General features: G+C 43.4%; 1 protein-coding gene across 3 annotated transcripts in view; it reads right to left on the minus strand.

Annotated features, from left to right (window-relative positions):
- The window catches only part of LOC140199147 (protein Shroom2-like), a 250,723-nt gene that overhangs the window by 127,958 nt on the left and 105,633 nt on the right, over positions 1–17,132 (minus strand). For all 3 annotated transcript variants that reach the window (XM_072260751.1, XM_072260750.1, XM_072260749.1), the window contains exon 2: positions 9,901–10,052. In XM_072260751.1, the coding sequence (XP_072116852.1) occupies positions 9,901–10,052 (152 nt within the window). The remainder of the gene's footprint in view (positions 1–9,900; positions 10,053–17,132) is intronic.

Raw genomic sequence — 17,132 nt, forward strand, 5'->3', positions numbered from 1 at the left:
AGGCCAGAGTGAGTTTGGTTGTAAAATGGAGTCAATTTGGTTTTCAGAGTGGTGTGGTGAGGAGTGAGAAAGGGCTGATGCAACGAAGCAGACTGGGATCAGGTCTGAACGGACCTCCTACACCGTTATGCGCAGATGAATAATGGCAAAAACAATTGAAGTCAGCCGCACGCGAGTCCCATACAATCCTCTTGGTTGATGGGTTCAGAAAGGCCCTTATACACAGGTACTGCTTTCCACCTTTCCTGAATTTATCATGCACTTTGTGTGGATCAGGAGGGGTTACAGTTTATCTCCTGCGTCAGGATATTGGTGTTTACTGAGTCCTGTGGGAGAGACAGAGCTAAGTCGTGATGCTTTACGGAGATGGAAAGGGCAGACGTCTCAGAGCTAGGGAGGAAGTGGAGAAACCAACTCCAACGTTGACAGGGAGACACAGGAGACTGCAAGTGCTGGGACGCAGAGCAACAGACAACCTGCTGAAGAAACCTGGTGGAGTGATCACTATCTGCGTGTTCGGGGGGCGGGAGGGGAGGGGTATTGTCAACAACTCCTTTCCTCCCACCAGATGCTCCTCAACCTACCGAGGTTCTCCAGCAGATTGCTTGTTGCTTCAGTGTTGAAATGCTTGGAGAATGGTCCTGCCGTGATCAGCTCTCTATTTGCCAGAGAAAAAAGTACAAAGCCTCCTGGCTATACTGCCTATCCACTTATTGGTACCCGGCAGACTGGGTCATTATCCAAGGAACCAATAATTGGAATTGGTCTGTTATTGCCACGTACATCAAGACACGGTGAAAAACTTTGTTTTGCATTGCATCCGTACAGATAATTTTTAAAAACCAATACATTAAGTTAGTACAAAGGGAAAGCAGTAACAGAACGTAGAATCGAGTGCTGCAATTACAGAGCGAGTGCAGTGCAGATACACTATGTGATACAAAGGCCACATTGAAGTAAATTACAAAATCGAGAGTTCATTTTCATTGCACAGGAAATCCATTCTAGAATTACTCAAGGGCACTTAAGGGGCGGGTTCCGCATCTCAGCACAGGGAGTGGTGCTGCACAGTAGATGCAATGTCACCAGGTATCTCAGAACCTCAGATACTTTGACACGCTAATTAACACAGCTACACCAACTAGGTTTCAAAGTTGACCTAGTTCTTTTTAAGCAGTTAGTTCCATTCTTTGCTTTTCCAGATGAGTCATTAGCGAAGAGTTGCCTGTTGTACTTAAATTTCTATTTTGTAAAAAAGTTGAAACAAATGCAAAAAAGCGCTGGGCCAGATTGAAAATGTCAGTGTGTTGGGCCGAAGGAGAAGATTCAGCTCACTGTTCACGAAGTTTACTTGTCCCTGCGCTGAACTGAGGCTGCGGCCTGCAACTAACAGGCTCCTTGACCAACTGTGACCAACTTCATGGCTGTAAACTCACTTTCATGAACTTCAGTTCTGAATGTTATTTACTTAGTTTCATTGTTTGCACAATTTTTTCCCTGCACATTCAGAGTTTAAATGGGGTTCTATTGGAATTCTTTGTATATAGCATACATACATACTTTGATCATAAATGTACTTTGAACTCTGAACTTTGAAAATTACACTCATTTAAATTTTCTTCTACTTGCACCTGGTCTTCCCAACCAGCAGATGGCAGTGCGGTGCTTGTGAGATCTGAATAATTACGGGCTGGGAAATGGTCATTCCGAAAACACCCCCCTATTCACTGTTGCTCAAATTTTAATGATTATAACTTTGGGAAACAAGGCTACAAACGATCCCAATGTCCAGCATCTTCTAGTCCTGTAACATCAATTACATCAAAGGGCAGGGGATGCAAGCCCACAGGGACTTGAGCTCCAGCAAACCAAAATAACACCAACATTCCTTATGCTTGATGAGTGACCTTACAGTGGCTCTTTACTACACAACTGCAGGCTTCAGGGAGGTGCATCACCACCTCAAGGCAATACCCACATCCTAGAAACAATCTCAAAAATAAGTCAAACCTGCCCAATCAGATCTTCAAAACAGTAATTCTAAGTCTTGATTTAGCCAGAAGAGCTTCAATTCAGATCCTGACTCACACTACTCTGATACTGAAAACGCTTTAGAGGTGGTGGGAATCACATTGTAGAATCCATCAAATGTGGAAGCAGTTGGGGGAGGGTGGGTAAGGTGAGGACAAAAGGTATCCTATCCTTGCTGTACCAGAGATGAAAGAATTTAAGAGCAGAAGTCCAGGAAATTGGTGGGACACAGTTATAGCCAATAACCATGGTGAAGGGAAAGGTGCAGTTAAGGAGAAAAGGACATCTGACAGGCACAGGTATGGAAAGGCTCGTCATCAGAGTAGATACAATGGATACATACTGTAGAAACTGGGAGAAGAGAGACTAGGTAGGAGCTGTAGCTGAGGTAGCCTTGGAAGTCTGGAAGCCCGTAGTAGATAACGAATATCCTACTTCATTCCTAGTTCCATCTGGAACTCTCAGCTCAACAGTTTGACGACATGTGGTCTCCCATTTTATGGAAATGTAGTTCACTTCCAACCAGAAATGCGACATCTCTCTCCCAGGACAACTTCTCCAGTTTTACCCTGCCTTTGAAACCGACAGAGAGATCTTCAAACATATTACTCTGATGTTCTTACGGGGTAACTATTTGTACAACCGCAAAATTTAATTCTATACAGTGCAAAAGGTCACCAAGGTCCAGAAACATCACTTTGCTTAGTAAGCCTGAAAGATTTTACCCTGAAAACCAAAATTAGTTGGCAGACACACAAATGAATGAGAACAAGAACTTTACGCTTAGTAATTTCATCCCAGTTGGTACATTACAAAGCAGAGTCAGCACATTGCACTGTGCCTCTAAAATTCATTCTATTAACTTCATTGTCATTGAGACAAACAGCTCAGAAATGGTCCCTTCAGACTAACAGGTCCATGCCAACCAAGATTCCCATCTAAACTAGTCCCATCTTACCAGTGTTTGGCCCATGTCCTAAACCTTTCCTATCCATGTACCAGTCCAACTAAATTTTAAATATTGTTAATGCATCTGTTATGTTTTGTAACTTTAAAACATAAAAATCAGTCAAATAAAAAGAAGGTGCCAGGAGATAATTTGTGTAATTTTGCACTCAGCAAAATTAGTATTTTTTTTCTCATTGGTTATTCCATATACTGTAAAATACTGCTCACTCTATTCAGTATACAAAATCCAGTTATCTGTTATGCAATCAAACAGGTCAATCTTTCCAATGTAGCCAGCCATTTCTGCTATTTTTTAAAAATGATTATTATCGCCCGGTATTCAATGTTTATGACCCTGTGAAGTGCTCCATTTTCTGCCTTTTTGTTAACTCGACCGACTCGGACGCCTGTTTTCAAGCACATACTGCAATGTTTATTTTACTCAACTATTTCTTGCTGTACATTTTTTAATGCAACTGTCTCACTGCACTTCAACAGACAGGCTGTCATCTAAAGTCAATGTTAAAAATACTTCTTCAACACTGTTATGCTTTGTAACTCTAAGACATGAAACTAATCAAAATAAAAACAAGGAGCCAGGAGGTAACTTGTGTGCGTTCATTTTTACTTTAAGTGAAATGCACACGTATAACGTGGTAGCATAATGACATATGCCATTCACGTGCTTTTACATACAGCATAACCTGTAATGAAGCATTTAAATGAACAAGAATGGTTAATCAAACAAATATATACAGTATTGCTCAAATATCACAGAAATATTAAATACACAACAGTATCTACCAGAGGATCAAAGTTAAGAGGCAAAGCACAACACACTGATTCTACTTCATAAGGTGCAAATGCAAAATACTGCAGATGACAGAAATCTGAAATAAAGTCCAGGGAGTGGTGAATATACTCAGCAAATCATACAGCATCTGAGAGAGAAACTGTTAACGCTTCAAATGGAAGGTCATCAACTTGAAACAAAATGTTGATTTTCTCCCCAAAGATATGGCCTAACCTGTTGACCATTTCCACCATTTTGTGTTTTTATTTTGACATAAAGTTCTACTCTATCAATCCCTCTCAGAAGAGGTAATTATCTCAATTAAGTCACTTCCCCTTCAAACTCCTGTGCGTAGAGGTCAACCATGTTCTCCCTTTACTGTATATCCTTTGGGTACAGAGACATCTGCACACAGTACATATAATCTCATCTCAAACCTAAGCACAATCTCTGGAAGGTTTTCTTGCTGTTGCCTTACAATCTCCTTAAGGGCTGACACACCATTTGCTTGCCTACCTGCATGTTTACATTCTCACCCTCTCATGATCCAGCATACCCAGCCGCCCCGCCATCCTTTGATATACCAACAACAGTTTCTCACCATTTATTTATTTCCACTCCATGTGACAGAGCATTTCAATTTTTCCTCCGATTATAACTGGCCACCTCAGGCCCACTGCCTTTCGCAGCTATGTGTGTATCGATATAGGAACAGCACCTTGGAAAGTAGAGCCGTTCAGCCTGGGTTCAATCCTGACCCCAGGCGCTGTTCTGCATGCAGGATCACTGTGGGTGTATGGGTTCCCCAGGTGCTCCCGTTCCCTCCCACGTCCCAGCGGCATGAGGGGTTGGCAGATTAATTGGCCCCAGTGTTGCACAAATGTGGTCAAAACTGAGGAGAGTCAGTGGGACTGCAGGGAAGATCGGAGACAGGGAAAGTTAGCGGGTGAACGGTAAAACGCCGTGAGCTGCCACAGATTTGATGGCTTCCTTCCATGCCTTGTGGGAAAGATATAGATTCAATCCAGGACCCTTTCAGTTAAGTGATCAATACAAATTGTATAAGTTTAGTGAGCAGCACTGACAGCTCACCAGCAATAACCCATAAACTTGAAAATAAAATGTTAATTCCTGCAGATCAAATGTCTGTCCTTCCCCACTCTCACCTCATGATTTTCCTTAGCAACCCAGATACATGCCCCTTTCCACTGAAGAAGGTATCGTATAAGTAGGAAGGGAAATTTAAAGATTTGAGCTATGCTGGGGTGAGGAAGGGTGAATATGTCGCCCCGGTTTGCACACAGACAAGTGGCATTGAGAAGTTTTAAACAAAATGCAAATAATTGCAAACTGTGACATTCCCACAATTTAAAGACACGTTTCCTTATGAACTGAAGGAAACCATTCAGCCCATTGAGTTAGTGCTGGCTCTCAAAAGAATCCCATCAGTTCCCTACCCCCATTTATCTACTAAGCATATTCTAACTCCAGCCTGAGCCACCTACCTCTCGCCGAGTGGTAATTTACAACAGCCAGTTAACCTGCCAGCACACCTTTGGGATATGCAAGGAGACCCGAGCACTCCGAAGAAAACTGCACTGTCCCAGAAGAAAACAAGCAAACTCCACACACATCGGCGGAGATCAGGATCGAACCTCAGTCACTGGTGAAGCAGCAGCACTACCTGTGCCCCACTGCCCTTGATTGGCGCTTGATCCAGGAAAGTATTTTCTTGAACAAACACAGTAGTGTTTAGTAATAATGTTCTTGGATGAGCTAGCCCAGTTGTTCAATCTCTCATGTCCTTGACCTTTCATCTTTCTCAAAGTTCTCTAGCTGGCCCAACTCCTCCCAAAGACTCCCCCTTCTCCATTCCATCTCCCCCAAGCCTCCTCCCACGTGCTCCAAGCTCCTTTCAAACTGACAGTCATGAGAGCTCAGGGCCAGGAACCACAATGTTACGTCACCATTACGTCAGTGCAGCACTCCCACGGTGAAGTTCAGGCACCTGACTATGACAACAGCGCGCTTTGCCCACACTCAGATACTTGGTTTCGGCACAGCCATCTCCCCTGCTACTTCGTTTTGCACAATGCATCATATGCCATGGGGATACTGCCTTCCCATCACACCTATTTTATTTAGAACCTATTTTGAAAAGAACATTGCCTCGACGAATATATTTTCCAACACTTTGCATGGTTTAAACTCCCCGTTTCCATGTTTTTCAGCCTTCATGTCATTCTTGGCAATGAAAGTCACTGCAATTTTGGTCATTAGACACCACCATCCTGCCCAATAACATTTCCACCCAGTTTAGTGACAGGAGCCCCTTAAGACAGCCTATCCTTGGTCCCACAGCCCATCAAGTCTTCTCCTTCATAACAATCAACTCCCAGTTTGACTCGCCCCAGCCTCAATAGCCCCCCAAAGGGGAAGGAAGTAACAGGTTTATTTGGCCTCTGTGCAATAAATTACTTCCCAACATCACCTGGAGCAGGTTTGCCCTAATATTCAGCATCTGCCTCCTACTGCACTAAGGGTGCTGTCTTTCAAAGCTCCACCAGCTCTTTGACATACAGATTTCACTTGGGTAACCCCCCAGATGAAAAATGTCAACTTGAAACATCAACTGTCCACTTCTCTCCATAGATGCTGCCTGACCCTCTAAGTATCTCCAGTACCTTCTGTATTAACCCTTCAGTTGATAACCTAAACACGAGGAAATCTGCAGATGCTGGACATTCAAGCAACAGACACAAAATGCTGGTGAACGCAGCAGGCCAGGCAGCATCTCTAGGAAGAGGTACAGTCGACGTTTCGGGCCGAGACCCTTCGTCAGGACTAACTGAAAGAAGAGCTAGCAAGAGATTTGAAAGTGGGGGGGGGGGGAGATCCAAAATGATAGGAGAAGACAGGAGGGGGAGGGATGGAGCCAAGAGCTGGAGGCCTAGGGAGAAAGAAAGGGGGAGGAGAGCATCAAAGGAAGATACAGTGAGAGGGACAGAGGGAGAAAAAAGAGAGAAAGAAGGGGGGGGGGGGTAATAAATAAATAAATAAATAAATAAGGGACGGGTTAAGAAGGGAAGGAGGGTCATTAACGGAAATTAGAGAAGTCAATGTTCATGCCATCAGGTTGAAGGCTACCCAGATGGAATATAAGGTGTTGTTCCTCCAACCTGAGTGTGGCTTCATCTTGACAGTAGAGGAGGCCGTGGATAGACATATCAGAATGGAAATGGGACGTGGAATTAAAATGTGTGGACACTGGGAGATCCTGCTTTCTCTGGCGGACAGAGCGTAGGTGTTCAGTGAAACGGTCTCCCAGTCTATATATAACCTATATAGGTTTCTGATTGTTACTGAATTGTACAGGTAGAGGTTTCCTGTTTGCTAATTAGATATTTCCTACATTCCAACTGTGATCACATTACTCTAGTGCACTGTTGGATATCAAACACTTTGGACTTGTGAGAATGTGAAAGGCACAAATCCCTCTTTTTCCTTCTACTTTCCACAAGGTATTTAACCCTCTCTAGAGTACATCTCTTTGAAAAGCACATGCTCAACATTCGATCCTCAAGTAATGTTCTGAAACACATTTGTCATCAGATGATTGTGGACATTTCAAGAATCATCAAACACGATAAATTATTGGGAAATGTCCTTCCTCAACACAAAGAATTGAGATTGAGTCAAAATCCAGAGCAAAGCATTGTACTGGAGTGCATAAAATCACTGGGTATTATGTAGCCCGCAAAATAACGGGTTCAAAATGACAGTATCATCAGTATCAAGCTGCTGTTCATCAGTGAGGACAATGGGTGGGAAAATAATTGCTGACATACAAAGGGACTGGTAGCAAGGTTGATGTTTATTGGCCATGTCTAGTTAACCTTAGGTGGTGGCAAGCCGTCTTTGTGAATATGTTGTTCACTTTAGATGTTCCCATAGAAATTCCATTCTAATCCAGTCACAATCATGGATCAAGGGAAAATTCCCATCATGATGAGAGTGCACCTAATAATTCCACCCTCTGCAGATCTGCAATGCCTTTTCCAAATAGCTTCACTGCAAAGTTCGCAATGTGAAACCCAAGCTGAAAACTGTTCCCCCCCCGTAACACAATATCGAGCACTTCATTTAGAATCTATTCCACATTAATAACAGTACACGGCATATCGTCCATGAATGATTTACAAGAAGGCCCATAACAAAGCAGGGCCTTTCAAAACAATCCCCAGAAAGAAAGGAAGACTGGAAACCAACACCTCAGCACTCCACTGAACCTGTACAATAAGCTGTGGGGACTGGATCCATTACCAACCACAAATTGAGGCATGTACTTGCATTAATGTGGTACCATCTCAGCCTCAAACATGCCTGAGCATCATATAGCCAACGACAAGGTCTTTTACCAGCACTGTGATGTTGGAGGCAGGTCAATGCTCAGTCCACAAACAACATGGCAACAGCTGGGTCTTTCATTCAATGATGTCTAGCCAGCAATAAACTTTGTCCTTGAATCAAGGGAAACACCCCACTCTTCGTCAAAAGAGTATCATGAAATGGTTTATTCCCAACATTACATCTAAAATGTGGAATGTCGATCAATACAACAGTAATGTCCAGGAACTGCCAGTCTAAACTACGTACTCAAGTCTCTAGAGTCAGACTTGGACCAATGATTTCTTCTTTATTAGTAGGAACTTAAATTTCCCATGAGGCTATTTTGAAGCAGCACTGGATGTAATTCTCAATACTCCAGCCAATGTTTACCTCTCAGTCTTCATTACTAAAATATATTACCTAGTCTCCAACACGTTTTTGTTATGGGAGCTTAGTGAGTACATGTGAGTCTCTGTGATTCCCACTTTATAAGGTTCTCCTTACCTCAGAAGTACTTCCTTGGCTGTAAGGTGCTTGGAACATCCAGAAAAAAAAACACATTATTAAAAACAACACACACAAAATGCTGGTGGAACGCAGCAGGCCAGGCAGCATCTATAGGAAGAAGTACAACTGACATTTCAGGCTGAGACCCTTCGTCAGGACTCAGCCCGAAACGTTGACTGTACCTCTTCCTATAGATGCTGCCTGGCCTGCTACGTTCCACCAGCATTTTGAATGTGTTGCTTGAATTTCCAGCATCTGCAGATTTCCTTGTGTTAACATTTTAAAAACAAGGCCTTTTGCCTCAGCAGCATGTTGTGTAAAACAAAATCATTCATCTCCTCTCCTCTCTGGTTCTTTTTCCAGCTATCTTAAATTGCTGCTAGGTTTCCTACCCAAAAATCCATCTGAGATGATGTTTCTCCTTAATCAAAACATTGAGTGGTTTGTTATGTCTCCCCTCTCGCTGTTAAATGGGGACACCTCTTTTTCCCTTATTAGGGGGAGGGAGGGGGAGAGAGAGAGCGAGATTGTGGTATGTCGAATTACAGGCTGAATGAGTAGTCTTTGGGGCACTGCAAGTCTGTATCTTTTTTGATACTTGCTGCATGCTTGAGTGCTCAGTGGAGAGTGCTGATGCTTTTTTGCTGGTGGGGGTGGCAAAGGGGGGTTGTTGCCTTGCTGCTGTTCGTGTGTGGGAGGGGGGAGCTGGGGGGGGAGGGCTTTAGGGTTTTAATGTTTAACTGTCATTCATTCTTTGGGGCACTCCTCTGTTTTCATGGATGTTTGTGAAGGAATTTCAGGATATACTGTATACATTTCTCTAACATTAAAGGTACCAATTGAAACCTATAATTATTATATCTCTTTAAAAAAAATCCCCTGCTCCTTCCTCATTTTAAAGAAAGCCATTACTATCTTCTACAAATGTTTCACACCATATTGTGGGATGGATTTTCCTGTTCCATTTTCCATAATGTCAATTTCTCACCAGAAAGGAATTAAATTTGTTTTAGAGTTATATTTGTGACAGAGCTTAAACCGCCAGTCTCAAATTCAGAAACTACTTTCAAAACTCAAAGATTGCCTAGAGTTTTGGAACCATTAAAATTGCCTTTCCACCTGGTGATTGGTTCCAGCAGTTTCTACTTTGAACTCATCTCCCGCCTCAGCAGCAAGGGCTGCAGAAAGTGAGCAGTGAACGTCATTCCCCTGGGCTCTGTTTCATGCCTCACCTCCTCACCACCATCTTCAGTGCCCGGTGCGATCCTTTCACGAGGCAAATGGCCTCTTGCCTGAAGCCAGTCAGGACCACGTCGTTGATGCTGACCAACTCATCTCCGACCTGAAGCTTCCCTGCAGCAGCCGCTTTGCTTCCTTCTTCAATCTGTGATGACATTAAAGACAGAGAATGAGCGAGCTAAGAATTTTACCTCTCCTCAAACCAGTTTGCTTGTCCAAAACTAGAAATCCACTTCCTGGTGGGCAATTCTCAGTATGGAATTGGATCATAAGCTACTCTTGCTGAGGCTCCACTACCGAATGAGCAGGGCAGAAGAGCCATCAACAGCCTGACTCATTTGGAAAGAGCTTCGTGCCGGCCTTCTCCCTCCTCCCTCCCTCAGACTGGAAACACAGCAAGTCTGAATTTGTGACCAATATGTATAATGCAAGACCGACATCCTCACCAGAAGCTGTATCAACACCTTCAGCTACAAGGAAAATCAGCAACAGGAGAACGATGTGTTAACATGTCAGCCCCACACTGATTGAACAAAGAAAACGCAGCACCTTCCATTCTATCAAGAACAAAGCCAATATATTGAATATTGAATATATTGGATATTACCATGATTTGTTATGGATAGCTTGAGACTGGGGGATTTATTTAGAAATACAAGTCCAAACATCCTTTCTCGTTTGCAGCTTCTTCCTGGTGTCTGTCAGTGCAATCAAAGTGCAAACTGATGAGTGTGTGCAGTTGTATATCCACCATTCCTAATACAAGGTGTGACAAAGCACTTTACAAGCAGTGAAGTAGCCTTTAGAGCGCTGTTGGCTGTGTAATAAATGGAACAGAGGTGGAATTTTCAACTGGGAAGGCAGAACCAGCATCTTCTGCTGCAACAGTTCATGCAGTAAATTTCAGATCCAGCCACTACGTTGGAAATGGGACAAATCATTGCAGCACAGCAGGGTCCCACAAACTGCAACGAGAAAAGGAAATGGGTAACCTGTTTCACCAATAGCGGCTGTGACATATCATTCAGAAAGCTCTTCTCCATGGGAGAGCAGATGGTGCAGAATCGAGCATCCATGCAATGGAAGGTGCGATGGAAGATACAATGGAAACACAGCACAGCATTCCTCAGAACTGTACAGACACATCAGGGAGGACTCTCAGATAACACTGAGAAGACCATTATTTGCCTCTAGGCCAAAACAGATGGTTTGCTCATTGCTGTAGAACTTTACAGTCTGCAGAATGCTACAGTGTGCATTTAGAGTGTGCATTTCCCATATGACTGTCAACTCTGCAAGCTAAGGTTTCATTAGATTTAAAGAGTTCAGTGACTCCCTCATTAAATGAAAGCTCAAAGTACATTTATTATCAAAGAAAGTATACTTTATACAACTTTGAGACTTGTCTCATGACGGGCAGCCACAAAAAAAACCCCAATAGAACCCATTAAAACTAAAGAAGATCGTCAAACACCCAAAGTGTAGAGAGAGAAAAAACAAATCATGCAAAGGGGATAATACACAAACAGAGCTTCTGCCGTTTTGCTCTGTAAATATGGTGACAGACATCAGGAGGAAGGTAACAATTTACATTATTTTCCCAAGTCCAACAGTATCAAGCAAATGGAGAGATGAGCCTGCATCATCCCCATTATAAAGTCATACAGCACTAAAACAGGCCCTTCAGCCCATCGAGTCTGTACCAACAATCAACAGCCCCTTTATCATCAATTTGGGCCTGTGAGGTAGCAGCTCTACCAGCCATACTGCTGTGCTGCTCCTTCTGCAGGTTCTTCCTCAAACAGCAAACCACCATCCTTGAATCCAGCCTACGAATCATTGCTGCACACTTTCTATAGCAATTATATTGTTTTTCCAAGAATAAGACTGGTCCCTTATCCAAGTCCCAGCCACTCCAACTAGTTGGAACCTCTCAACCTTTCACCTACTTCAGCTCTCCAGTTCCCTGGGAAGCACAAGGTCCGAGACAGACGCAAGTGCTGGATGTCTACTAAACCTTTCGCAGCCTCTGGAAAACATCTCCAAGTAATTAAGACTCATGAATTGTTTAAACAGCAACTTGTCAACAATGTTCAAAGAATCAAAGGAATTTTACAACAGAGCAAAAGTATTTTGTTTCTGCTGGTCATAGAAAGTGTGGAGCCTCATCCTAGCATTATACCAACTGTGCAGGTCATGGCTCTTCAAGTAGAAATCTGGGCACTCATCAACTGTGGTAAGTGTTCCTACCAATACTAGCCTTCAGACCAACAGTTCCAGACCTCCACTATCTTCAATATGAAGGATTGCCTTTCCTTGTCTGCCCTGTTATTGTTATTCCACAATGTTATTCCAGCGGAGGAACAAAGGGATCTGGAATTTCAGATCTGAAAGTGGCGTCACAGGTAGACAGGGTTGTAAAGAAGGCTTTTGGCATCCTGGCATTCATAAATCAAAGTATTGAGTATAGGAGTTGGGATGTTATGATGAGGTTGCATAAGACATTGGTGAGGCCAAATTTGGGGTATTGTGTGCATTTCTGGTCACCTAACTATAGGAGGGATATCAGTAAGATTGAAAGAGTGCAGAGAACATTTACTACGATGTTGCCGGGTCTTCAGGAGTTGAGTTACAGGGAAAGATTAAACAGGTTAGGACTTTACTCCTTGGAACGTAGAAGAATGAGTGGAGGTTTGATAGAGGCTTACAAAATTATGAGGGGTACAGACAGTAAATGTGAATAGGCTCTTTCCACTTAGATTAGGAGAGATAAGTACAAGAGAACATGGCTTTAAAGTGAAAGGGGAAAGGTTTATGGGGAACATTAGGGGGAACTTCTTCACTCAGAGTGTGGTGGTAGTGTGGAATGAGCTGCCATCTGACGTGGTAAATGTGGGCTCAGTCTTAAGTTTTAAGAATAAATTGGATAGATACATGGATGGGAGAGGGCTGGAGGGTTATGGACTGGGTGCAGGTCAATGGGATGAGCAGAATAAAGTTTCAGCACAGACTAGAAGGGCCGAATGGCCTGTTTTCTGTTCTATGGTTCTGTAGTTCTATTGTGACACATTGGGTGGCAACTTTGCTGTTTCTTTAGCACTTAACTGTTGTTTTATGAGGCCGTTGCTACTTCGAAGCTCAACCCAGCACAGATGGAAAGCGTGCAAGGAGCCGGCCGGATTCCAACCCAGGACCACTCACCTCGAAGTCCAGTGCGGATGCCACTACACCACCGACCGGCTAATATCTGCCTTGTAAACCTCTAACAATTATTTGAACCCCACCCTTTTATTTTTGACCCTTTATTAGAACTGAGAGAATTAGTCCAATCACAGAACTATCTTGCTCGTCTCAACTACCTAAGCTAACTTGTTCCTCTGTTTCCCAAATCTGATGAAAGGTCCTAGCATTAACTCGTTCTCTCTCCACAGATGCGGTCTGACCCATAAAGTATTTTCACCACATTCTGTTGTTATTCGAGGCCTTCTTCAATGTTGTGAAAAAATATAAGCAAAAAAAAAATCACGAGGTTAAGGCTGCGAGTTGAACTGAGGACAGCGGTGGAAAGACGTCTTTGAGGAGACTCTGCATTCCTAATGGTTATGGGCAAAGAACCAGAGTAGACATTTACATCCATGAATTAGATGCCTACTAATAGGCTCAGAAAAGAAGAAAAAAACAGGAAGGATTTGGTTAAATTGGAATCTGGAGAATTTGATTCAACATTGTATGTTCAAATCAAATTAGCTAAGACATGAGGAAGAAAAAAAATTCATGTTTCATAAAGGCTGAAGGGCAGAAATAAAGTTTTACACAGAAGTGCTATTGACTACTAATGAATGATTTGGTTTCACAGGTTAGTCTTTGTAACTAATAACCAGTGTCCTCAAAGAACCACTTCCTTTACTACAATCTTTTCCAACGGGATAGCAGCTAATTCCCTGTACAAAGTGGAATCAAACCCTAATTGAAGAGGCCAACTTCATAACCAGATATTTTCAAGGCTTAAGAGAATCACTGCTATAGCTGAGAAGACAGTTTAGGTCACTGGATTGGAAGAGGTGCATCTCCTGCAGTTGTGAGAAAGGGAATGGTTAGTAGACAAGGAAGAGAGGATCAGCGGTTCATGAGGGAATGGGGGAAGATGCATAAGACAGTGAAACTTATGACAAGCCTACTTTGTGCTACTTTCTCGAAAATTGCCATAAGCATTGCTTTCAAAAAGATGCCTTTTCTGACAGTGCTGCATGGGAGCAGCAAGAAGGGACTACACCATGGAGTCCACCCATGGAAATCTCCTCCTCCCCTAACATCGCAGCACCTCCCCAAGATCCATCGCACACAGGCTGGTGGATCTCTCAGCCCCAGAGGATTGCGGAGGCAACATGATCGCGAATATTTGAAGATATAGTTTTGGGGAACTAGCATAAAAGAGGAGTTAAGACCTGGGTCAGATCAACTATGACCATTTGGAATGACGGGGCAGGCTTGAGGGGGTAAGTGGGCTACTCCTGTTCCTCAAGTTCTCATCTCATGGAAGGTCACAATGGTAAATTATTGTCATATGTACTGAGATAGAGTGAAAAGCTTTTGTCTGCATCCCATTCAGACATCATTCCACACATAAGCATTTCGAGGTAGTACAAAAGGGTGAAAAAAACCAGAATGCCGGGTATAGTATTATAGTTACAGAGAAAATACAGAGTAGCCAGACTAATGAAGTGCAATGGCAACTACTGGGCAACCGATGAGATCAGGAGATCATCGCTGTTGTAAGAGAGATCCATTCAAGAGTCTTAGAACAACAGGATAGAGGCTATCTTTGAGCTTGGTGGGTGCGTAGCCTTCTTGCATCTTCCTCCTGTTGGAGGAGGTGGGGGAGGAGAACACGTACAACGTGGAAATGCAGCAAGCAAAATTCCTGCTGTTGCACTGGAATCAGGTTTCATAACACCAGCGTACGTTGTAAAACTCGTCGTCTTTACGGCAGAAGTACAATGCAATACAACATAATAAAGAAGAAAACATGAATTACAGTAAATATACGTATAAAATTAAAACAAGTGAGTAGTGCAAGAATATTTTTAAAGAGAATTAGAAGTAATTCTAATTCTCTTCCAGCCTCAGAGACATGAAGGGTCCATCTCCTGAGCTGTCTTTGCCCCTCACTACCCCAACTGATTTTTCAGGACCTGGCAGCACCTTCTCCCCATCCCTAATCGTGCTTAGCAAGATGACAGCAAGCTAGATTCTTGGACTCCTGAAGCCCTCACAGTGAAGGTACTCCCACAGCACTGTTGGGTGGAACGTTACAAGGCGTCGACCCAACAACAATCAACAACTGTATTTGCAGGTCAAGTTGGTGTGTCACTGGGAGGGTTACCCGTGTGTTACTGCGCTTGCCCATGGTGGAGGTAGCAGTTTTGGGAGGTGCTGTCAGCGTCGCCCTTCAGTGCCATTTGGAACTGACACATGCTGTAGCCACTCAGCACTGGTGCTTGTGGGAGGGGGAGGGGAGTGCCACCCTGTCGAGTGGGAGGGGAGGGGAGTGTCACCCTGTCGAGTGAACGGAGTGTCACCCTGCCGAGTGAGCGGAGTGCCGCTGAGGGAGTTGATAACACTGATAACAACAGCTTTCATCACTTAGCTAATGTTTGAAAGTAATTGGGTGAAATTTACTTTATTGGAGCTTGTGTTTGCCCAGACATCCCTGGGCAATTTTCCATATCGTCATCTAACTATACTGAAACAACCTGGCTGGAGGCACTGCTAATTCTGTAGCACAGTTTCTCGTTCTGCAGCTTACCAATTTTTATCAATATTCCATAGAAAGCATCCTATCCGGATGCAGAACAGCGACAACCGCTCTGCGTGTGGCCATAAGAGACTGCACAGAATTGTGGATCCAGCTCACCACGTCACAGGAACCAGCCTCCCCTCTGTAGACTCCCTCTGTACTTTTTGCTGCGTTAGTAAAGCAGCCAGCATCAAATTCTCCCTTCTCCGCTCTCCTATCGAGCAGAAGATATAAAAGCCTGGAAGTACTTACCACCAGGCTCAAGGGCAGCTGACATCTCACTATTGTGAACACACTTCTTGTACAGTAACAATGAACTCTTGACCTCACAATCTACGGTATCTCATCATGACCTTTACCTGCAATGTACTTTCTTATTCCACTGTTATTGTTTTACATTGTTCTACCTCAATGCACCATATGACCTGTATGAACAGTTTGCAAGAAAGCTTTTCTCTGTATCTTACTACATTCACAATTACAAAACCAATACCAAGATCCCAGAAGGAGGCACTTCGGCGGAAAAATTTGCCAAGGACCATCATAGTCATGGAAAGACCACAATCGCCCACGCCATACGACACGGCCTACTGAATGAACGAACTATACTGAAACAGAGATGTTGCATGGTCCCAGAGCCTTTGCTATATCTTCATGTACTTTCAATACATGTTAGTAGGGAAGTGGTGAAGGGATTGAAGGCAGATAAATCCCCAGGGCCAGATGGTCTGCATCCCAGAGTGCTTAAGGAAGTAGCACAAGAAATTGTGGATGCATTAGTGATAATTTTTCAAAATTCTTTAGATTCTGGATTAGTTCCTGAGGATTGGAGGGTGGCTAATGTAACCCCGCTTTTTAAAAAGGGAGGGAGAGAGAAACCAGCGAATTATAGACCGGTAAGCCTGACATCGGTGGTGGGGAAAATGCTAGAGTCAGTTATCAAAGATATAGTAACAGCACATTTGGAAAGCAGTGAAATCATCAGACAAAGTCAGCATGGATTTGTGAAAGGAAAATCATATCTGACGAATCTCATAGAATTTTTTGAGGATGTAACTAATAGAGTGGATAGGGGAGAACCAGCGGATGTGGTATATTTGGATTTTCAAAAGGCTTTTGACAAGGTCCCACACAGGAGATTAGTGTGCAAGCTTAAAGCACACGGTATTGGGGGTATGGTATTGATGTGGATAGAGAATTGGTTGGCAGACAGGAAGCAAAGAGTGGGAATAAACGGGACCTTTTCAGAATGGCAGGCAGTGACTGGTGGGGTACAGCAAGGCTCAGTGCTGGGACCCCAGTTGTTTACAATATATATTAATGACTTAGATGAGGGAATTAAATGCAGCATCTCCAAGTTTGCAGATGACACAAAGCTGGGCGGCAGTGTTAGCTGTGAGGAGGATGCTAAGAGGATGCAGGGTGACT

The sequence above is a fragment of the Mobula birostris genome, chromosome 6 (assembly GCF_030028105.1).
Source record: "Mobula birostris isolate sMobBir1 chromosome 6, sMobBir1.hap1, whole genome shotgun sequence".
Lineage (NCBI taxonomy): Eukaryota > Metazoa > Chordata > Chondrichthyes > Myliobatiformes > Myliobatidae > Mobula > Mobula birostris.